This window comes from Macadamia integrifolia, chromosome 7 (assembly GCF_013358625.1).
Source record: "Macadamia integrifolia cultivar HAES 741 chromosome 7, SCU_Mint_v3, whole genome shotgun sequence".
NCBI lineage: Eukaryota > Viridiplantae > Streptophyta > Magnoliopsida > Proteales > Proteaceae > Macadamia > Macadamia integrifolia.
In genome coordinates this window covers 35,082,703-35,106,038 of record NC_056563.1, presented here as the reverse complement: position 1 = coordinate 35,106,038, position 23,336 = coordinate 35,082,703, and the positions used below count along the sequence as shown (strand labels likewise).

At 36.8% G+C, this 23,336-nt stretch overlaps 1 protein-coding gene across 4 annotated transcripts in view; it reads left to right on the top strand.

Annotated features, from left to right (window-relative positions):
* Nucleotides 1–23,336, top strand: part of LOC122084610 (BEACH domain-containing protein B-like) — a 70,185-nt gene that overhangs the window by 36,286 nt on the left and 10,563 nt on the right. For all 4 annotated transcript variants that reach the window (XM_042652997.1, XM_042652996.1, XM_042652995.1 and 1 more), the window contains 23 exons: nt 693–915; nt 2,408–2,476; nt 2,851–3,312; nt 3,479–3,806; nt 6,834–7,286; nt 7,372–7,530; nt 7,629–7,778; nt 8,911–9,066; nt 9,286–9,327; nt 9,442–9,786; nt 10,949–11,122; nt 15,021–15,181; nt 15,314–15,629; nt 15,720–16,152; nt 16,273–16,609; nt 16,733–16,921; nt 17,860–18,121; nt 18,271–18,462; nt 18,554–18,772; nt 18,897–19,073; nt 19,626–19,741; nt 22,211–22,675; nt 22,812–23,019. In XM_042652997.1, the coding sequence (XP_042508931.1) occupies nt 693–915; nt 2,408–2,476; nt 2,851–3,312; nt 3,479–3,806; nt 6,834–7,286; nt 7,372–7,530; nt 7,629–7,778; nt 8,911–9,066; nt 9,286–9,327; nt 9,442–9,786; nt 10,949–11,122; nt 15,021–15,181; nt 15,314–15,629; nt 15,720–16,152; nt 16,273–16,609; nt 16,733–16,921; nt 17,860–18,121; nt 18,271–18,462; nt 18,554–18,772; nt 18,897–19,073; nt 19,626–19,741; nt 22,211–22,675; nt 22,812–23,019 (5,636 nt within the window). The remainder of the gene's footprint in view (nt 1–692; nt 916–2,407; nt 2,477–2,850; nt 3,313–3,478; nt 3,807–6,833; nt 7,287–7,371; nt 7,531–7,628; nt 7,779–8,910; nt 9,067–9,285; nt 9,328–9,441; nt 9,787–10,948; nt 11,123–15,020; nt 15,182–15,313; nt 15,630–15,719; nt 16,153–16,272; nt 16,610–16,732; nt 16,922–17,859; nt 18,122–18,270; nt 18,463–18,553; nt 18,773–18,896; nt 19,074–19,625; nt 19,742–22,210; nt 22,676–22,811; nt 23,020–23,336) is intronic.

Here is a 23,336-nt window from a genome sequence, read left to right as displayed (position 1 = left end):
CTTTAATCTTCTTCGATGCGTTAAAAAGTAACATGTTTAAACGTCTAGCATTGGTGTTTTAGTGGTTCTTCAGTTCTGAAGCCAAGTTCCTTTGGTCTAGGATCACAAAACCTATCAATGTCCTAGCTGGGCTGCCTTGTCTTTTGGCTTGGTTGGGGTGTTGGCCTTGTGTTGGATATTTCACCTGGGACTCTGGGAGGGTGATTTCGCTCCCAGAGGAAACAGACAGATTTCACCAATTTCGATAGATTTAACATTTTACTCAAAGTTTTGCCACTTTTGTCAATTTCACTAGATCTCAACCCTCGGAGAATGAGAAATATTTCTCCTACTGACAGATGCTGGGAAGGTAAGAGGTAGCCATGTGAAAACCGTGGATCTCTGATTTCTGTATAAAATCTCGTCTGGAAATGAACACGCCACTGGCCACTGTAGCTAAAGTTTTCTATAAGCCTATACGGCTATACCATCCCCTACCAATGAAATTAGGCAGCAGCTAGTTCCCCCACCCACCCCCCTTTTTTCCTTTTTGGTTCTTTGAAAAATGAAATTTTTTTGTTGGATATCTTTAAAAAAAAGGGGTATCCTAGCATCATGTGGTATTTGTAAGAAGATGTTCCCATCCAAATCTACTAGTACATGTAAAATGTGTGTTCTTCCATTTATTCACAGAAGTTGCTGTTTTATTCCAGAGCTGTTGCGCGTCATCAGACGATTAAATATGAAAGAGCAGTGGACTGATATCTCTCTTCAGTATTTGACTTTGAGAACTCTTCAGTCAGCACTATTTGAAAATCCACGTGGTCAGAATCATTTTAGAAGTATTGGTGGACTTGAAGTTCTTTTGGATGGGCTTGGCCTTCCCTCAGATAATGCATTGCTGTCAAGGAATACCCGTCTTGCTGAGAAAGACAGGTACAGTTTGTATTGTCTGCAACCCCATATATATATATATATATATATATTGAACAACTAGAGTACCATTTGTGCTGAGATAAGAGTGATAGTTTACTGTAGAAATTATTTCTTTTCCTATTTAATTAGTATGCAGCATTCATTACCGAAAAAAGAGTATGTAGAATTTATTTATTTACCTTGGTAATATTAATGGTATTTTGCTTTCCAATTAAATTAGTCAGTTTAAATGCAAATTTTAATTCCAAACCCTCATTCACAAGGCCTGGATTTCTTGCCATGTGGTGGACTACGATGTTCATGGGTTCAGAAAAACAGGGTGCAAAACATGGTTCCATTGAATGCACTGTTAAGTAGGAGTGGTGTAGTGCATATTGGACGAATTAGAATAACAAGAGGTATGCCAAAATCATCTTGGGGGAAGTAAAAAAATAGGGATGCCTTTGGCTTACCAACTATTATGACTGTTGATAGAGGTGAATGGTGAAACAGGATTTTACACGCACCCAAAAAAGAAAAAAAAATGATGGTGAAGGAGGATTCATGTAATTGACTCCATTTAGTTGGGAAAGGCTTTGTTGAGCGGATTGGAGTGTGGTTGGGGGGAGGGTTTGGTTTTGTTATCAATTGTAATTAATCCTCTTTTTGTTAAATGAAAAGCTATTATTCTATTGTTGCTGATCCAGAAAAATGATGGGGGTGGGGGGGAGCAGGGAAAAGAGACCAAGGGGGTTGAAAAATGTATTTGGGTTATATGGTGTCACTGTTATAGATTTCTAGTTTGTCAAACATGAGAATTGTTAAAAAAAAAATATTAAGCATCATGTACATGTATGTGGCTTCTGGCTGATATATACTAAGAAACTAGACTTACTGTAATGAGTAGTTTCATATTTCCCATAAATAGTACAGTCAAGAAAATAATAGAACTATATATATATATATATTTACTTGGCAGAGATTTAGAACTTATAATTCCAAAATAGTAGTTCCTATTTCAGTGATCTGATCATTTATTGCACAAATCATGTTAAAGTAAAATGATGTTGAGCTAGAATCTGGGTTGCCAACCAACTACAGTGAAGAGGGGTGATGATTTGAAGACATGTAAGATGGATTGTTATCAGACACCTTGGAACTGAATGCTTCTTGCTCCAAATGTGTATTGCATGCTTTTCACTTATTAATAACACCATATGCATTAAAATGTTTCTAGAGGTGTGAATGCTTGTAGATAGTTGGTCCCACATATCCTTTTTTTTTTTTTTTGGTGTTTATCTATATGGTGGACCTGTTGGTTTTCTTCTTCGTACTGGAGAATACTACATTTGGCCTGGTGTCAAGTGACGCACTGCAGAACAGTATATGTTTTTGCTTCCTTGTTTGCTTATGTTTCATCATTGAATGCTCTCAATATTGATATTTAAAGAATGGGATCACTGTATTCTCTTTCTTTTGTGTACTGAAATGTTAGCTTAAACTCTCTTTACAGAAAGGAGAATCCTTTCCCGGTTGTGTTTGGGCTTCAACTTCTTTCTTTAGAAGTCCTAAGGGAGGTGGTGTATCCTTCAGACTCTTCATCTTTGGTAGATTGTCTATTTGCAAGTTTTATTTAATATAGGAATATAAGTAAGTGGTGCCCTTTGTACTCGAGATTTGAAGGTCCTCTGTGGGCAAAAAATATGAAGGATGGCTGTATCCATTTCTCAATGTTTTAAACCTGGATTGGATTCTCTGGTTGAAAATCCTTGGAGTGGTTTCTTTTCACTTGAAAGGCCAAGTTGGATTTGTGGCATTACATACACTGTATACTTAAATTTATAGTTTTTGTTATTTCTTCGTTAGTTTTTTTCCTATTTATTTTGTTCCTCATTTAGCTTAGAAAAATTGTGTTCAAACTAAAACTGTCTATGTTATCCTTGACAACTGCTCTAGCTTTGGGAATTTAAACAACTTACAGTTTCTTTGCGAAAACGGAAGGGTGCATAAACTTGCAAATAGCATCTGCTGGCCTGCTTTCATGCTTCAAGAATTCAGACAATGGAGTATGGGCTCATCTCTACAGGCTGATCTTCATGTGCCTGTTTTGGACTCTAAAGAGGAGTTTCCTGTAATAGTCTCTTCAATAGGGCCTCTTGTTCCGTTTGACACTTATGTTTCTTTTTCTCAATATTGGAAAGATTATGCTGCTAAGTTAAGTAGTATACTTTGTTCTTTCCTTATGGTTTCTGAAGATTTTCAGTTACATCATGTCCACACATCAGTTGGTCGAACTGCTGTGGCAGTTTCTCCAGTATATTGGGAGCTTTCTATAAAATGGATCATGAAGGTTCTTCTTACCGTGTTGCCGTGCATTAAAGCTTGCTCTAATCAAAATGAGCTGCCAGGCCATTTAAGGTTATTATTCAATTGTACATGGGTTTCTCTGTTTTTTCTTTTTTCCTTTTAGGTAAATCTTTCTTAAATTTGTATTAGGCCTACAACAGTTTTTTCTTTGATTTTGTCCTCTGCCTTTGCTTTTATGTATATTTATGTTTAATTTATGTTTACATTTTTGTTGCAGGGTTTTGGTTAATACATTGGAACGCTGTGTTCTTTATACATTCAGAAGGGTTCTTGTTTCTTCACCAGCATTACTTGAAGTATTTCGAGAAGAGGGAATATGGGACCTTATTTTCTCTGAGAATTTTTTCTATTTTGGACCAACTTCAGATGAAAGCTCTGGGGAACTCATAAAAGATATTGAAGAGGTTCCTAGATATTCTGAACTATCTTCTACCTCTAGCTCCTCTATGAATCAAGTAAAGTTGGATGACGTTGAAATTCTTCAATTGGAGGTGATTTCTTTTGTGGAGTTTGCTGCAACATTCAATGGGAGTGCACATAACTTGGTACGTTCCTCTCTTTGTAATTTTTTTTTTTTTGTTTGAATTGCAGAAAACTTTATTGGGCAGATGGCATTGCAACAAACTGAACTCATTTGATTTTGATTTTGAAAGAGCTTGCAATCGATGATCTTGAAATACAATAAGTTCTGTCAAATCAGAAAAATAAAAACACCAAGAATATGGATATAAAATTAATAGTTCAAATGAAAATCAATTTCGTCTAATATGGAGGCTTTACATAGTTCAAGATTTTGGATTTCGGCCAGATTTCAGTTGAAATATAGTAAATTTCGGATACATGTTTCGTTTGACCATTTCGGTGGTCAAGTGACCATATTTTTGCCTGGAACTCCAGGGAACCCTAATTAAGCATCTCTAAACATATTGGAACCTTTTTTTTTTTTTTTTTTTTTTTTTTTTTTTTTTTTTTAAAGAACCTTAAAAGGGTAGTTTTGGTTTGGACCCTAGGTTGCTAGTGTACACCATAACCTGATGTATACTTTCTCTAATATAGCTTATTCAAAGCATAATTAAGTAAAAAAACACACAAAATTCAATAAAAATAAAATGTGCATTAGGAATAAAGATTTTTTTTTTTTAATAGTCCCCAATACCTTGTTCCACCTAGAAATGTAGGGGATTTGGCAAAAAAATACCAAATCTGGACATTTGTAACTTATCAACCTGAATCTTGAACCATGGAGCTTTATAGGCTCTAGTACTCTACTTCTATATTTTCCATTTCCTTTTCGCTGGACAATCCCTAGATTTAAAACCTTCTAATCTTCTATTTGTTTATCGAATCAAATTGAGGTCATTTATTGACCCAACTACAATGAGAAACTAATAGCCCATCTTCTAGGTTCAGTTGGGAAGGGCATGTGCCTTGTTAAGTGGTAATGTAAGGTAGGTTCACCCTAAGGCAAATCAACCCCAATAATAACACCCCAAACCCCGGTTGAAATAAACTCCAAACCAAACCAGTCCAAGTTTCAGATCTGTAATTCTAGAAGAACCACATGGCAGGGCTGAAGTTACGAAGAAAGCTTAGTTCACGAGATAAGGAACTTATGGGACTATCACACCTGACCATAGGTAGCTTGTGAGCAGGCCAAAAGGTTTCCTAAGTTTTGACCCAAGTACACTGTTAGTAGTTCAGCAGTACAGCAACAGAACCCTAGGCTGAACCAGGGTTTCAGCAGAACTGGAGGAGAAAGCTTGTGGCTCGCTAATGGCTACTCAGATGGCGCAGAAAGGTGAATCGAGTGGCTCCCATTAGGAAACTTTGGAGAAAACCCGCTGGAGCTGCTACAGGCCTCCAAAGGCAGCAAGGGGCTGGTTGAGTGCCTCTCTTGTGGCCAGGAACAAGTCCTCAAAAGGCCTGGCCAAGATGCTTACAGATCTGGGAGATTTGGTGCTTGAATCATGAAAAAGGGAACTTGGAAATTTGTTGGAATCGATCCCTGTTCTGTAGCTGATCTGAATCTTTGTTGAAGGATGATTGTAGGGTCTTCAAACAATGTTCATTCCACTCTCAAATCACTCTCTCACAAACTGAAACAAAGAAGAAAAATAAAGATGGAAAAGAGAAATGATGGAGGGGTGGAGAAGGGTGGAAGAAGAATGATGGAATGGGTATCTCACCCCTTAGGGTTGGGTATCACACCCCTCAATGAGTTGGGTATCTCACCTCTCAATTGTAGCTGTTAAGCCAAGAGTTTTCACTCAGAAATTTCATTGATCAAAGTCTCCCTCAATTACAATTAGTTAGCCTTTTAAGAAACAACCGCTCCTTCAAAAGAGAAGGTTTCAAAATAGGAAACTAACAAGAAAAGGAAAGTAACTAACTAGGAAACTAACAACTAAAACATTTGTAAACTAATTACTTGTCTAACAAAAGACTCTAAACACCAATAAGGTAACAAATCCTTGAAGAATAATGGGCTGGCTACTGTTCACATGAACAATAACTTGTCAATAGTAACCTTCCTTTTTCTTCCTCCAGCTGTTTCTTCATAATAAGAGAACAGTCCAATGCTGAGATCCGCAAGGATTGTGGATCTTCTTGAACATTTTTCTTCTTGCTTGTTGATTAAGACACAAGAATAAGACAAAAAAGCATGGAGAACTGAAATCGACAGGGATTTTCTTGAAGAGTCTAACAGCTGTTGCTGCACCCATCGATGGCTGAACTGACTGGGCTTCTAGAAGTTCACTTGAAGAAAAAATGGAGGCTTGATCTGCTGGATCGATGGAAGGGGCAAGGCTGCCAACCAGCTGGTTTGGTGGAGTCAAACCAGGACTAAACTTGGGACAGAACTGAACCAAGAATTGATCAGCTTGTGCCCTCCTTTTGACAGCCCTAACTACATCAAGTGGTTTTCTATTTTTGTCGTCTACATACTTGTAACAAATCCTACCAGCAGATCATACCAACTCAAGGATGAGCTTCATTCCAAATCTCTGTCTAATGTGCAAAGCTTGGACTGGGACATGGATTTTTGCTTGTTCATTGTACCTTCTCTTGGCTATTGACACCTAGCAAACTCTTCTTGAATCTTGGTTGCAAAATACTTACGGCCATTGAGAACCCTTCTTTTTTTTGTTTGTGTGTGTGGTTGTTCAGGAAAGTATGTAGTTGTTACATCTTCTAGGATAGAAGCTGCCCTTGGGAGTTATTAACTCAGGGTGATGAGTACTTTATTTTGGGCTTCCACCTATAAATGTATTTTCTGGTTTAGATATTTCTGGGCTCAGGTGAATGTGGGAGAAACGTACAGGAATCACATATCTTTTATAGATTTTGATTTGATTTTATTTTATTTTTAATTTTTTTTTTTAATATTGTACTTGTTGGGGTGAGGCCTAACTGAATTGATTTGCGTTGCAAAGTAAATTAGGCGTCTCTTTTCTGTTTTTTAATTTCTTCTTCAGGGCTTTGATTTACAATGTGATCCGTATGAAGAGAATTTTGACCTAGTTCCTATCATGTTGAACACAATAATTTATTGAAATTTCATGTCATGGCAGCCTGAATGTTCTGTGTTGTTAGATGCACTTGAACAATCTGTTTGTCAACCTGAAATTGCAAATGTTCTTGCAAAGAGCCTACATCGTATCCTACAGCTTGCAACTGAGAAAACTGTTGCTTCTTTCAAGACATTGAATGCAATTCCGAGAGTGCTCAAAGTTGCTTGTGTTCAAGCCCAAGAATTCAGAAGGTCTGGATGTATAAGCCCTCTTGTTGAGAATGAGTTTACAGAGGGTGAAAATTATCAGAGCAGTAGTTCAATTGAGAGAGCTCAAAGTTGGCTTAAATGCATGAAGACTTCTATGGAGCTCTTTACTGAGTATCTATCAGTAGTGGATGATGCAAAGAGTTTAGTTTTACGTGACTCTTCATCGATTGATTGCTTATTTAATTTGTTCTGGGAAGGAGAGTTGAGGAAGCAAGTGCTGAGACATATTCTTGATCTAATGAAGGTACTTGATTACATTCATTCATCTGATTTCTAGTTTTCCCCCCAAGGTGGTAAAAATCTTTTTCTTGCTTAATCATTGCTTGCAGCTGCCACCATCTTTTAAAGAAGATCAAGTAGCACTGTTGCACTTATGCTCTAAATATTTGGAGATGTTTACTTCTGTAAAGGAAAGAGAACAGAATTTTGCAGAATTGTCAATTGGTCTATTGGTTGGTATGAGAGATATGCTTTTAAGTGATAAAATGGTACGCATTGGTGCATTGCTTTTTTACATTCTAATGGCCAAGCTGTTTATGCTGTTGTTTGATTACTAATATCCTGCAAATTTTCACTTTTCCTTCAGTATTATCAGACTTTGTTCCGTGATGGAGAATGCTTTTTGCACATTGTCTCTTTGTTAAATGGAAATCTTGACAAGGGTAGTGGAGAAAAGTTGGTCCTGAATGTTCTTCAAACACTGACTTCTCTGCTTGCAGGAAATGATACCTCAAAGGTAATTATGTCCTATCTGACTGCTTCGTTTCAATTACCTACATGCTACAAGGTTTTGATCGAGAGTGTGAATAGAAGTGTTGCGATTAAATACTATGGCACCTGCTTCATCGTTGCTTGTTCAGTGTCATGTGGGATCTCTCTCTCTCTCTCTCTCTCTCTCTCTCTCTGTGTGAAGCTTTGCATGTGAAATTTGTTTGAGTTCTGGGCATTGGACTGCTGGATGGTGGACATCTGGAACCAATGCATGCATAAAGTTGGATCGATATATTCTTAATCTTGATTACGTCTTGAGAGCATGGTGTATCAGAGCTGTGTGTGTGGTTGTTGCCTGCAGATGCAGGAGGTGTTGTTATGTGTTGAATACATTATTGTACCCCCTCACTTAACAGCTGAAGCTTTTGGGATAGCGGTTGTAACAGTAAAGAATCACATGGATAGGTGTACATATTTTATTTTTCTAATGAATGGACATTTCTTGTTGCTTATCAAATAAAGGGGGTAATATTTCTTCTTTTTTTTCTCCCTCAAGAAAAGGGTGGCAAGGAAGCTATATAAAGTGTAGGTGTATGTTTTTTATGCAGATTCTATGACCTATGCACATATTTACCATTTGAGTTGCACCAGTGTTGCCTGCCTTCTCTATGACTGGTGGAAGTATTTGAAACCAGTTTAAGGAAGATGTACTATTCTTTGTAGCGAATACTTTTCTAATCTTTACATATTTACGGTTGTTAGTCATTATGGCTTTATATATATATATATATATTGATAGTTCAAAGATTTTTATTAAAAGAGAAAAGGCCCAAAAATGTAGAAGGCTTCATAGAGAGAGGATTGGATGGAATGGATCTCTACTTATTGGTTTGATTCACTATGCATGATGAACTAACCATGTCTGCAGATATGGATCCATGTAGAGTATTTTTATTATTTTTATTACTATCTTAGACCTTATTGGATCCATGTAGCCGACCCCATTTAGTAGGGAGAAGGTTATGGTTGTTGTTGTTTATGTGAGTATTAGCTTGGGGAATAAGGGCAAGGATTTTACTCAGTTTTTTTTTTTTTTTGGCAGTGTTTTGTGTTATTTATTCTAGTTCATTGTTTTTCTTTTCATTTATTGTTTGCAGGCTTCTTTTAGAGCTCTTGTGGGGAAGGGTTATCGGACATTGCAAAGTTTGTTGTTGGATTTTTTCCAGTGGCAGTCAAGTGAAGGGCTTTTGAGTGCTCTGTTAGACATGCTTGTTGATGGAAAGTTTGATATCAAATTGACAACCGTAATAAAGGTGACTTTTAATGGATACCTTAACCTTATCAAGATGCATTTGATATTTTATTGGCATGGTTCATCTGGTGTAAACCTACTAATATTCCTTTGGATTTGGTGATTATTTAATTCCTATGTAAGGGGTGTATTGAATATGTCTGTCAACTTTTAAATTTTGATTGAATGCATCAGTTAATGCCACATATTAATGTTAACCTTTTTTTCTTCTTTGGCACAGAATGAAGATGTGGTCTTACTTTTTTTAAGTGTTCTGCAGAAGGTTAGTAACTCTGATTTCACACAAGTTGATCCAGCATCTATCTATTTTGATAATTTTCCTTGGTTTGAATTGATATGTTTTCTGAACTATTACTTTGTTATTGTGGTTGGACAGAGCAGTGATTCATTGCGGTCTTATGGGCTTAATGTATTTCAGCAACTGCTAAGAGATTCCATCTCTAATCGAGATTCATGTGTGAGAGCAGGAATGCTTAATTTTCTTCTTGATTGGTTTGCCCAAGAGGAGAATGACGGTGTGATTTTGAAAATTGCTCAACTAATTCAAGTTATCGGTGGTCATAGCATATCTGGCAAGGACATACGGAAAATTTTTGCTCTTCTTCGTGGTGACAAAATTGGGGCAAGGCAACAGTACTGCTCATTGCTGTTGATCAGCATTCAATCTATGCTTAACGAAAAAGGGCCTGCTGCCTTTTTCGATCTCAGTGGAAATGAATCTGTATGTACTTGCATAATTTATTTCCATTAAAATTATACATCTTGTAAGTTCTGTAATCTGTAGCAGTGTTGCAGTGTAATTATAATACTAATTTGGTTTACTTTCAATAAATTTTAGTCAAAAGCACCTTGAAACTTGAATTTTGTAAGAAATACAAGTAACCACTATGTTTACTGTTGATGTGACGAATTCTGGTGAATTGGGCTGCATTGCTGCAATATTTTTCCCGATGATTGGAGCTCATTTTCATCTCTAATTGTAATAAAAGTTGCAAGCTTGCTTCACTGATAACTCTGCGGTAGACTGGGCTTGCGTGATTCCCTTTATATGGGGGTTGTAGTGCTGTAAACAAGCTCTTTGGGGGGTCTTCTTTTTTTTTTTTTTGGGGGGGGGGGGGGGGGGGGGTGGGAGTGTTCCTCTATTTGTGCTAAAATTTTGGCATTTGAATATATTGTGCTTCTAGTCATTACACCTTTATCTGCACTACCTGGTGTTGATTACAGAAATCTTGTTCTTCCATTCCACGCTACTTAAGGCCATACAGTTAGATGACACGAACCCTAAATGGAGTTCAACGATTGATAAAAATTAGAAAAAATTATAATTAATTGCATGCAATTAGATCAATAAAATCCTGATATTGGTATGTAATGAAAAAAAAAGCAGCTCATTTAGTAGCATTGGCTGCAATAAGGGCTCAGTGTCATTATGTTAATAAAAAATGGCTTGCTGGTATGTCAACAAACTGGTCCACTACAGATCTAAATAATATTCATTACTCTTTCGGGCATTTCTCGAAAGGGTACAATTGCTTGGAATTTGACCAATTGAGATATCCAGAAACAATATTTTATTATTTCTTCATTCGAGAAAGAGATCTTTATTCTATTTCTATATTATTTCTAGATCCAAGGACTAACCAATTAATTACAAATAAAAAAAGAGGGAAGATCCATAGGTTCGATACCACTTTTGGTTCAGGAAATTTTGACATGACTTTATTCTGCACACTTCTACATTCTTCTTGTCTCTTTATTAAATTTCCTAATTGTTGCCTTTAGCACTAGTGATTTATTCTGGGCATTAATTGGTTGATAATATTTTGTTATTCATGTATTTGAGATGTTTCGAGTTATAGCTGACATTTTCTACCCTGTTTTAGGGAATTGTAATAAGAACACCGGTGCAGTGGCCTCACAATAAGGGATTTTCCTTCTCATGTTGGGTCAGAGTAGAAAACTTCCCCAGAACAGGAACCATGGGTCTTTTTAGTTTTCTTACAGAAAATGGGAAAGGGTGCTTTGCTGTGTTTGGGAGAGACAAGTTGGTTTATGAGGTAAAAGTTTCTTTTTCCTCAGGATGTAGTCCAACTGTTTGTTTATTAGGCTTGACATCTCGTTCAAATATCATTTTCTGCTTGTTTGCCTTGTTTGGTTACCTCTTTTGAATTTGGTTCCTTAAGTGGAGTCATTGTTGTTGCATTCAGTGCTTAATGGTGGATTCGATTCCAAATTGTTGAGGTTGCACTTATCATCAATCTATTGGTTTGAACTTGCTAGATTCCCAACTCCTTGGAAATTTAGAACATTCTCTGTAAGAAATAAAACTCCCACTCTTTTGATCCAATTGTATAAGTGAAGGGGAAAAAAAATCCTAGACAAAACTACACTTTCAGTTCCAAACCAGAGTTTCTCAGTTGTCATTGAAGACTTGACTTGATTAGCTTTTTAAATATTACTAATCGACTACCTTAAATTTATGAAGATAATTGCTAAACAACAGAACTTTTAACTTGCCAATTTAAACAGAAGAACCATAGGAGCAACCACTCTCTTTAAGCTTTGCATGGTTTTTGTCAGAAAAGTTGGTCAGCTAACCCTCTACGTTTATTGACTTGACATTTCTCTGTTGTTTGTTTTATCATTTCTGATTTTCTTTTTGGTTCAGTATTCATTTTAATTTCTTCTTCCAAGGATCGGTCTCATATTTGTTCATTTAGCATGACTGATCTTTAGAATGCTGTACATGCTATGGTACAACATCATCTTTGAGTTATCTGTATTGGAACCCTCTCAATATCAATACAAAAAATCCAACAGTTGAAGGGCATGGATATTTTATAGTCTTAAAATTTTTTGTTGTTGATGGACCTATTGAAGTGGAGAAACAGTTTTTTTTTTTTTTCTGTTGGAAGTGGTTCTCTGTCCAGGAGCGTGGCCTACGCCAGTGCTAGAGATGGGAGCTGGTGTAGGCCACGCTTCCAGACAGTTCTTTTCCACCTTTTTTTTTGGGGGGGGGGTGATTTCCCCCCTCTTTGACTGGCAAAAGAAAAAGAAAAAGAAGGCTTTATTGACTCTGGATCCAAAGAGGTAGAAACAAGAAAGGCAATGGAGCAGAGGAGCGAACAGAAATAAGGAAGAAGAAAGAAACCAAACCGGGAGCCGGGGGTAGAAAGAAGCAAAGTAGATCAGAATCTCTCTCCCACTTCAACCCCTGAGAGAAACCAGCTGTTTACAGCTTTTGTCTTTTCCAATACTTCCTCTGCAACCATACGATCTCTAATAGGAACTTTCAAGTTTACAGCTTTTTTCTTTTCCAATATTTCTTTGTATTAAATTGGCCATGTTTGTATCGATTAGTGGAGAACATATGTGTTGATGAGAGTAATAAATATTCATCATTTGTTTTTTTTTTTTTTTTCGCATACTTTCTGGCTCATGTGTATAGTAGTAATACTGAGCAGAGGAGGAAACCAGATGTGGAAGAACCAAAGAATTAAAGAAGTTAATGGAAGTCACAAGTGTTTGGAAGATGAAGGCTCTCATTAGAGTTCCTTTATTATTCACCAAAAAAAAAAATGTTATTTTTGTTGTTGGGAAAAGGATTCAGCGGCACACCAGTTCCTGAATTGCTATGTGACTGAAAATGTATGGATATTCTTCCTTGGTCTTTTTAGAGTAAGCTTGACATGGCCTTAGAATGTAAATAAGTTGTTCATTCAATGGCCAAAAACTCCTTTTAGAGAAAATAAAGTGTTCTTGGGAACTTTGGCTGTATGGTGTGGTTTTTTTGTTTTTTGTTTTTTTTTTTTTTTGTGGAGGTTGGGGGGGAGTGGGTTGTGCGGAAGGAGAAACAGAAGGGTGTCTCAGGTGTTATCCAAGTGTTTGGGCTGATATGAGTAGGCACCTTATAGTTGGGCAGCAGCTAGAAAACAGTTTTGCGGAGTTGGTACAAGTTTTCTTCCAGCTGTAGTTCATTGCTTCTTGATTTTTGTGAAGTTCTGCATAGAAGACGGTGTCCTGGTTTGTTGCAGGGCATAATATCATATACTTTATACATGAAACAAAAATATACTTCACTGTTGCAATCCCAGAAAGACGGAAAAGAAAAATACTACAAATTCTGGAATTAACTATGAGGATCAATATGAAGGTTGGGGAGACACAATTTGGAAGGAAGGCCAAAGCTTATGAAGATGAATTTGGAAAGAGGAAGATTAAGTGTTTTTTTGCTTGCTAAAGAGGTCTTTCCATTGTAGAAACTGGGGCAAGACGTTGATATGGTCACTCCTTGGCTCATTGTTTCCTTTTTTTTTTTCTTTTACATCATTTTTTTGGGTGAATTGAATAACAAATTTAATTGAAGGAGAAAAGAAGAAGCAGAGTGCAAAAACAATAGCAATAGATGGGCAAAGAGCCCTTTCAAATTATACAGTGTGTAGTTTCACAATTTAAAATCTTCCCCTACAACTAAAATGAGGCCTTATCATCCCCTTGTCTAGCTATATAATCTATGAAGAATTTGGAGACCGAGGTTTCCAACAAAATGGCACATTGGTTGATAATGCCAATATGCCATGCATAGTTGTCAAGGCGTCGCCAAGGCAACGACTAGGCGTCCAGGCGGTTTGCCTGGGGCCTAGGCAACAACCGCCTTGTTGCATTGCATGTTGCCTTGTGTTTCAGCACTTATTTATGCCAAATATCATTCAAATAAATGATATTTACTTAAAAAATTATTCATAAATAAGCAAATACCCCTTATTTGAATCCAATAAAAATAGTTTAAAAATCAAATTCTAAAAGGATAAAAAGTCAACCCCCCAGTCCAAGAACAAAAATTGGATTTTGGTTATAGGGACAATTTTCAACATTTAAATGCTGGGGTTTTTCTCAATTATGAAAATTTTATAAATTCTATCATGTTAAAACATTGCTAAAAACCAAAAGTCCGGTTAAATAATATTTTGTTTTGATATTCATAAAATTATTTTTATTCAGGCGATTTTAACAGTATTCGTGCACTTAAAAATAAGTTTGACTGAAGCATATCTTTGTCATTGCAACTCAGATTTAAGTAATCTTAGACTTGTTAGAAAGCTGGTTTTATGTTATAACTAATACAAAAAGTCTCATGTAAAAATAAATCATTTGACCAGTCAAACTTATTATAGAATAAGAGCATTTCTCTAAATGTTGATTTTTTATAACTTAATATGACTTAATGTTAATTTTTTATCATTTGATGTGGCTAAATGTTGATTTTTAATGACTTGATGTGGCTTAATCTTGATTTTTTATGATACAAGGTATATATAACTTACTAAATAATGTTAGAAAATAGGAAAAATAAAAAATAACACTTGTTCGCCTTAAGGCGGGTGCCTTATCGCCTAAGCGCTTAGACAACCCTCCACCGTCTTGGTTCGCCTTGGCGCCGTGACAACTATGATGCCATGTGCCTAATGCGTCTTTCTTCTTTTACATCATTCAAAGAAACCCACTTAACATTCTATTTTTACACTAACTGGACTTCCCGTTAATTTTGAAAAGGGGGGAATAAGAAGAAATGGTCCCAATTCAATCACTGATTCTACTTTTATTCCTATGATCAAAACACCCCTAATACATCAGAAAATCTTAACTGTAGACAATTTTCAAAAAAAATGAGGAACTTGCTGAAATCAGAACAGAGACATAGATCCTTAAAAAAATTTAACATAAGTACCATTAAATGACCCCAATCCGGGACAATTACACCCTAGCATCTTGTCTGAATTTCTCAAAAGAAGGGGGAGCTCTATACGCTTTATGTAGTAATGCCCTAGCTTTTAAATTTCTTCCCAGTTTAGAATTGTCTCATTTTTTTTCCCTTTCCCGGTAAGCTGCTTGTTATTGTTTTTTGATGTTATAAGCGAGTTATGCTCATTTATGACTTATGTTTCTGTCTTGCAGTCTATCAACGTCAAACGACAGTGTGTTTCGTTGCATCTGAGCCTAGTGCGAAAGAAATGGCATTTTCTTTGCATTACTCATAGCGTTGGGAGAGCATTTTCTGGCGGAAGCATACTGCGATGTTACCTTGATGGTGATCTTGTATCATCTGAGAAATGCAGGTGTTACTAATATTTTGATTGATGCTATGCTCTATTAATCTGTTTTGGTTGGGAAATCATTCAAAGCTGCTTCCAGGTTTCACGTAATTACCTGCGTAATTAACTTCCTGGCTTTCATAATACATGCTTCAGGTATCCTAAGATTAATGAAGCTTTGACATGTTGTTCAATTGGAGCAAAAGTAAGTCCAGCTGTGTATGAAGAAGAGAACCCACTGTTCTCTGTCAGAGAATGTTCTCCGTTTCTTGGACAGATTGGTCCAGTTTATATGTTCAGTGATGCTATTTCTTCTGAGCAAATCTTGGGCATTTATTCCCTAGGGCCAAGTTATATGTATTCATTCCTTGATAATGAAGTTGCACTTGCTTCCGACTACCCTTTGCCCAGTGGAATTCTTGATCCAAAAGATGGTCTTGCATCTAGAATCATTTTTGGTCTCAATGCGCAGGTCATCATCTTTTCCTGTAACAATTTCCTGTTAGTTGCATTATTTTTACCTGTCATCAATAAATTGTGATCTAATATTATCTCTTTGCAGGCCAGTGATGGCAGGAATTTATTTAATGTTTCACCACTGCTGGATCATGCACTGGACAAGAACTCATTTGAAGCTGTAGTAATGGCTGGAACACAGTTATGTTCTCGTCGCTTGTTGCAACAGATAATTTACTGTGTTGGGGGTGTCTCAGTATTTTTTCCACTTTTGACTCAGTTCGGTAAATTCGAAGATTCTGAGAGTGAACAAACGGAGGAGACAATTCTTAGATCTATCACTAGGAATTGTATTGCAGCTGAAGCTGTTGAGCTTATAGCTTCTTTCCTGGATGAGAATATAGCAAATCAGCAACAAATGCATCATGTTTCTGGGTTTTCCATTCTGGGATTTTTGTTGCAATCAGTTCCATCCCAGCAGCTTAATTTGGAAACCCTGTCAGCTTTGAAACACATGTTTAATGTTGTGGCAAACTGTGGTAATGTAACAACATAAACTGACAAAATTCTGCAAACTCACGCATGTACTTTTTCTTGTTCCCCTTCCATCTATAAATTCATTCTACATTCTGTATTAATTTTTCTGTGGTGTCAACTAGGCCTGTCAGAGCTGCTGGTGAGAGGTGCAATTTCGAGCATATTTCTTAATCCTCTTATCTGGGTACATACGGCTTACAACGTTCAGCGCGAGCTGTATATGTTTCTTATACAGCAATTTGACAATGATCCAAGACTACTTACAACTCTCTGTCGGCTTCCACGCGTTATTGATATAATACACCAGTTTTACTGGGACAAACCAAAAACTCGCTCTGCTTTTGGCAGCGTGCCTCTTTTGCATCCTGTCAGTAAACAGATAATTGGAGAGAGACCAAGTCGAGAAGAAATTCATAAAATACGTCTTGTTCTGTTAAGTCTTGGTGAAATGAGTCTCAGGTTAAGCACCTGCCAAGTTGGCACTCTTGTATGCACATTTCTGAATTTCTAGTTGATGTATGAGATGAAGTATTACAATCTTATTCACTAGAAGTTCTTATTCAGAGGTATCTCATCCTGCAGGCAGAACATTGCAGCATCAGATATAAAAGCGCTTATAGCTTTTTTTGAGAGAAGTCAAGATATGGCATGTGTTGAGGATGTGTTACATATGGTTATTCGTGCTGTTTCTCAAAAGCCATTGCTTGCTTCTTTTCTGGAACAAGTTAATATTCTTGGTGGCAGTCACATTTTCGTTAATCTCCTTCAGAGGTACACCATCTATATTCTAATGTCAATGGTGGCTGAAACACTTACCTAGACAGTAAAAGTTTTGCAAGATGAGCCCAGTGACTTCATAATTTCTTCTTTGGAACTAACTTCCTTAAGACATCTATGTTTGGATTTCTATTTTTTTCTACTGTGGCTTTTTGTTACTTTTGTGATGCTTGTATCTCTTGCCATCACTTGCAGAATGTAAATGTTGCATATATATACATATATTAAAAAACAGGCTGTTCCTTGAAAAAATAGGGCTTACTTTTGCATGTGTTTGGCAATCCAATTTTTGGGGGAGTTCCTTATCGTAAATTCAATTGTAATTAGGCTCTTTTTTGTATGTAATATATAAACTATGACACTGATGTTAACTTCTAGTTGCATTCTAGCCTTCCAAATAATTTCTGTAATTTCTTTTCTAAAGTATCTGTTAGCATATATACCTGACATTGTGGATGTTATCAACTCTTAATTATTAAGTATACATACTGTTTATTGTCATACTAAGCTTGTGACTGTGATGACCTGAAAAAATGCACTTGCCATTTGTTGAGGTTGACAGGATTAGCGCTAACTTCAGCGTCCGATAGGGGCCTTTTGGTCCTATCAGGCCCCTATTATTGTCCTGGGGTTTTAACCTTATGGAGGGGCAGTTATGTACTTTGTTTTTTGCTGATTATGGCTATTAATATCACAGGTTGTGCTCTGTTTTTGGGACTACCGTGTTCTCTCCTTCCTTCTTCTCTTCTCCTCTTCTCTTCTTCTCTCTTTTTCTGGTTTAGTGTTCTGGTTTCAAGTAATTAATACTGTAACACCATTTAAAACATTTTAGCAAAGAGTGTAATGTAATATGAGTATTCGAGTAGCAATTATATGCTCTATTGACCATGTCGCTGTTTCTATTTACATTTATTTTCACCGGTTGATCATAGGGAATCCGAACCAATAAGATTGCTCAGTTTGCAATTCCTGGGAAGACTTTTGGTTGGACTTCCATCTGAGAAGAAGGGACCCAGATTTTTCAATCTTGGAGTTGGAAGATCCAGATCTCTTTCAGAAAGCCATAGGAAGGTCAATACAAGGCTGCAACCAATTTTTTCTGCAATAGCTGATAGACTTTTCAAGTTTCCACAAACAGATCTTTTGTGTGCCACCTTGTTTGATGCTCTTCTTGGGGGTGCTAGCCCAAAGCAGGTGATGTGAAAGATGTAAAGCTTATGTCTATTTGAGTTAGATAATCTGTAGAAGCTTTAGTTGTTTCTATTGCTGATGTCTGGCTATTCATTTGTATTTCTGTTAACAGATATTATCTTCTAACTGCTATGTATGAGAATGATGTCCAGGTCTTACAGAAGCATAATCAAGCTGACAAGCAGAGGAGCAAAGGAAACAATTCCCACTTCTTCCTTCCTGAGATGTTGGAGCTTATTTTCAGAGTTCTGTCAAGCTCTAATGACACATCTACAAGAGTGAAAATATTATGGGATTTGCTTGATCTTCTTGATTCAAATCCTTGCAATATCGAAGCGTTGGTGGTACTGCTTGCTACTGGTTTCTTGTATAATATTTGTCCTTATAAGTTATAACTTGTAAAACTTTTACTTAATTCATCATATTTTGTTTTAGGAACATGGTTGGAATTCCTGGCTAGCAACATCTGCAAAGCTTGATGTACTTAAAAACTACAAAGCTGTGTCAAGGGATCAAAGTGATGGTAGGGCAAATGAACAGCATCTTGTGAGGAACTTATTTTGCGTTGTTCTTTGTCACTATATGCATTCTGTGAAAGGTGGCTGGCAGCATTTAGAAGAGACATTGAATTTCCTACTCGTTCAGTCGGAGCAAGTATGTAAAGAACCCCATGCTCTAGATCATCTCTTTGTCCCCCACCCCAACAAAAAAAAAAAAAGTAAGTCCTTAACTAGTAGTCAAATGGACAATTTTATTAAATGCTTGTGAGTGCGTGCAGGGTGACATCTCATATCGGGACTTACTTCGTGATATCTTTGAGGATTTAGTTGGGAGACTTGTAGAATTATCTTCTGAGGACAACATTTTTGTGTCTCAACCATGTCGAGACAATACACTATACCTCTTAAGACTGGTCGATGAGATGCTTATAGAAGAAATTGGTCATAAACTGCCGGTATTCTACTTATCTTTCTTCTGTTTGATTTTTATTAAGTTTTTAAACAGAGTTGACTAATTCAACAAGTCAACTTTAGCCACGAGACAACATTATTTGAAAATATATCCAGTTTTGGTCTCTCTTGCATGTTAGTTTTCCTGGAACTCACTACAAATTTTATTTTCTATTTCATTTATAAGTGGCAAAAATAAATCAACAAATAAAGTGGCTTCAGAAAATTACCAAAAATTGTTACACCTTTTCTTTTCTGTTTTCTTTCATGTGCTCTGTTCATGGCTGATGTTTCTTCACTTCATCTCAGTTGATCTTGCCTACATGTACCCAAAAAAAGCTACACTGTACCATGCCCAGTGAAGTATTAGAAGGACCCTTTATTTAAAATTTTTTGATGTAACCATGCAAGTTGCATTGGTTTTTCCAAGTTGGAATGACGTAGGGTTCATTTTACACACTTCAAGTGGCAGAATCTTCAATGAAAAATTACTTTCTGGGGTTTCACTATATACACAACTATCTTCAATGAAAAATTACTTTATTTTCCCCTTGCAGTATCCTGGAAGTAGCTCTGATATTTTCCCTGATTCTCTCGAACTAGAAAGCCAGTATGATCTCAACTCGACTTTATCTGAGACCTCTCGAGGAGAAAACAGTGACAGGACGCTTAGGTACTTGTAATTTACTTTTATGTATCATTTGTTGAAGGTTATGCTTTATATAGTTAAACCACATAGAAGTTGTTATCTTTTTATTTTGTATTATGTGAGTTTACAGGATTTGATGTTTTATGCTCAATATTGTGGGAAAATTGTTGCATAAGTATGAAGTATAATGTTCAAGTTGTAATGATCATACTCTGAGGTATATTGGTAAGGCTAGTATGCCTTTATAAAATGAATAAAACCATAATTGATATTATAAGAACTGCACAAATTATAATTTTTTTTTTCTTATTGGTTTTATTAAACCAATAAGAACAGCAAGCATCTGGAAAGCAGTGTTCTTTCTTCTAAGCTTCAGAAGTCCATCTGTAGTTCTGTACACAGAAGTGTGGTGCTTCAATATCCTTACTGGTGTCGACTATCTTGATAAATAGTTTCTTTAGGTAAAAAGGAGAGATTCATTACTCATAGAAGTGAAAAAGATTGCGAGATAGGGAATATACGTCAACCAAAAAACATGGACAGCACCCTTCCCCCCAAATACTAATTTCAGAAATATTGACAAACTGAAATTATGAATAAAAAAAATCTAATAATTGGTGGGTGCATGATCCATGCAATACTTGTAAATGAGGATTTCCACTAAAGCAGATGGTAGGTATAAATTCTTGGTCCTTTGGGAATACTATCATGGATACATCTGGCAGGTATCTTGCATCCATGATTAGGGAGGAGGAGGATGTGTGACAATCTGAACTGGAAACCCAGTGTACGAGGCTCCCGCTATTGCAGGGTCTAGAGGGGCAAATGTATGCAGCCGTACCCCCGCTTCCTAAGAGAGGTTGTTTCCAAGTTTTGAACATGTGACCAACATGTTTCAATAGTGCAACTTAACCATTGTGCCACAGTCTCGCCCACTGAAGTATGACAATGTGAAGTGTTCCCCAGAAATGCCTTCTTGGTGTTTTATTGAAGTTTGAATTTATTATATTACAGTAAATTCAAAAGGCCAACTAGGACTCAAAATAGCCTCACTCATAACTCATAAGGTTTAGGCCATCCTCTTGCTCTAGCAGACAAAGTTTTCTGATTTTTTTGTAATTGCAATGCATACCTCAGGGGGCTAAAGTCTAAAGATGTGCATCTAGAAACATAGCCAGATGACAACTGTTGCTTGAGTGAAGGCCCTCTACCTCTTAATTGAACATGCCAGAATAATTACTGCCATGAAATGGAGAGCCATCATTCAAGGTTTCTCTGTCCATCCACTCAACATCAGCAAGTGCTTTGTGTCCCTCATATTAGTGGAATCTTGATGCCAAATATAAATAAATAAATTATAAAAAAAAAACCCCTATATAGTAACTTATACCATTTTGCAAATTATTCATTTGATTTAAATTACACACTTCTGCATCCCATAAAGTCTTAATATAACCAAGTGGTTTACAATAAACCACAATTTATTTCAGCTACTTGCCATTTGTTATGGTCACATCAAACTGTGATTATATATGAGTTGCATCTGCCATATGGTGCCAATCCATATCACCTTGGTAAAAAGACTTGGTATTTCATTACAGAACCACTCTTGCTGCTCACTAGTTCATAGAAGGATTGTGCCTATCCTTGCCTATATGGTCTGTAACTCGTTGATGATTGCGAGTGGGGTCTGGAGTTGGGTATGATGTGCAAGTCCATAAGGGCCATAGCTGTAGCCTTGTCAGGATGACTCCTACTGTCTTTGAGGGGACCTTATGCTCATAGCCAGTCATGTTCATAACCAAATTGCCCTGGACTAATAATGCCACAAAAGTCGATTTACCGCATGAAGGTGTCCTGTGTCAAGTGAACTGTATGGCTGCCCATGGGTAGTTTGTGTCCCTGTCAGCATAAATGTGCTAAGGTCAATAGGGATATGACTCTCTTAGGCTCTCAGCATCCTTCATAAGGTGCTTCACTCCTCATGTTGTAGTGCTTATACACCAGTGTCAAATTTTTGGTAGGTAGAAGGCTTTCCCACTTTATATACTTTATACTCTGGTTTCTTTCAGATCCACTTGATGACGTGCTTTCAGAAAAAGAGAAGCATTGGTAAATCTCCCTCATTCAGCAAAATCTAATTACAGTTAGGCAATTACTGTCAGAGAAAATCTTAAATCTTCATCTTTAATAATGCAAAATTATGGTACGCTCTTTCAACATTGTTTTAAGGACAAAGTTCTCCTTCACCGGTGGCTGAATGATGGGATGGTCTAGATGTGACCCCATCTTCCCCTCTACTGTACGTGGTTGCGAACTCACAATGGGCCACCGTGGCCTTAGGAAAACTTAGTCCTTGTTTTAATAGTTCAACTTGTACAGAAACAAGTGTTTTTTTCTTTTAATTATTTATTGTTATTATTATTTTTCCAGCATTGTATCTGTAACTTTTGCTACTCCCTTTGTGACCTGAAATTACTTCATGGCGTGTAGAAACCCTGAACTCCATAAGCAGCCTTTGTTGAATGAAGATGACGCCATGAATGATGAGTGGTGGAATTTATATGACAAGCTGTGGATAATTATTAGTGAGATGAATGGAAAGGGGCCAAGCAAGATTCTAACGAAACCCTCTTCATCAATTGGCCCATCTCTTGGTCAAAGAGCTCGTGGCTTAGTAGAATCATTAAATATCCCAGCTGCTGAAATGGCTGCTGTTGTTGTGTCGGGAGGAATCAGCAATGCTTTGGGTGGAAAACCAAGTAAAAGTGTCGATAAGGCTATGCTCTTAAGAGGGGAAAAAGTTCCAAGAACTGTTTTTCGGCTTGTTATTTTATATTTGTGTAAAGCTGGTCTAGAAAGAGCCTCAAGATGTGTTCAACAGGTCATTCCACTGCTTCCCTGCCTTCTGGCTGCTGATGATGAGCAAAGCAAGAACAAACTGCAGCTCTTTATTTGGTACGGTTTCTTCGGTTCTCCAAAGTGGTATTTTAAGTTTTTAACTAGTGCATGCATCTAAGGTCCTACATATAATTTATTTCCTGTACAATATTTATCAACAAAGATTGTTACTTTCAACTGCAATTTTGTACAGGTCCTTGCTCACTGTTAGGTTGCGATATGGAATGATGGATGATGGGGCCCGTTTTCATGTTCTATCACAGTTGATTCGAGAAACAGTCAACTGCGGGAAATCCATGCTTGCTACTGGTATTGTGGGCAAAGATGATTCATCAGATTCAGTCAGCAAGCAAGCAAGCTCCATTCATGGTTTAATTCAGAAAGAAAGGGTCCTTGCTATGGTGTGTTATGACCTCATATTTTTTTATTATTTTATTTTATGCTGCTTTGTTTTTAAGTATGCTGCCATCTATCTGGCATATTAGAGCCAAATGATCTTGGATGTTAGTTGCAATCAAAATAATGCTGGAGAAGTTGTAAAGGCTCATTGAAATGGTGACTTTTCCTAAAATTTGGACTTGATTGTTCATGGGATGATTAAAAGCTGGGGACCACCAAAATCCTGTTCTTAGACGATTTTTCTAAACTTAGTAGCATCTTCAGCTTGTTCCTTTAAGATTACATATTATATTTACTATTTTCATATTCATATTATAAT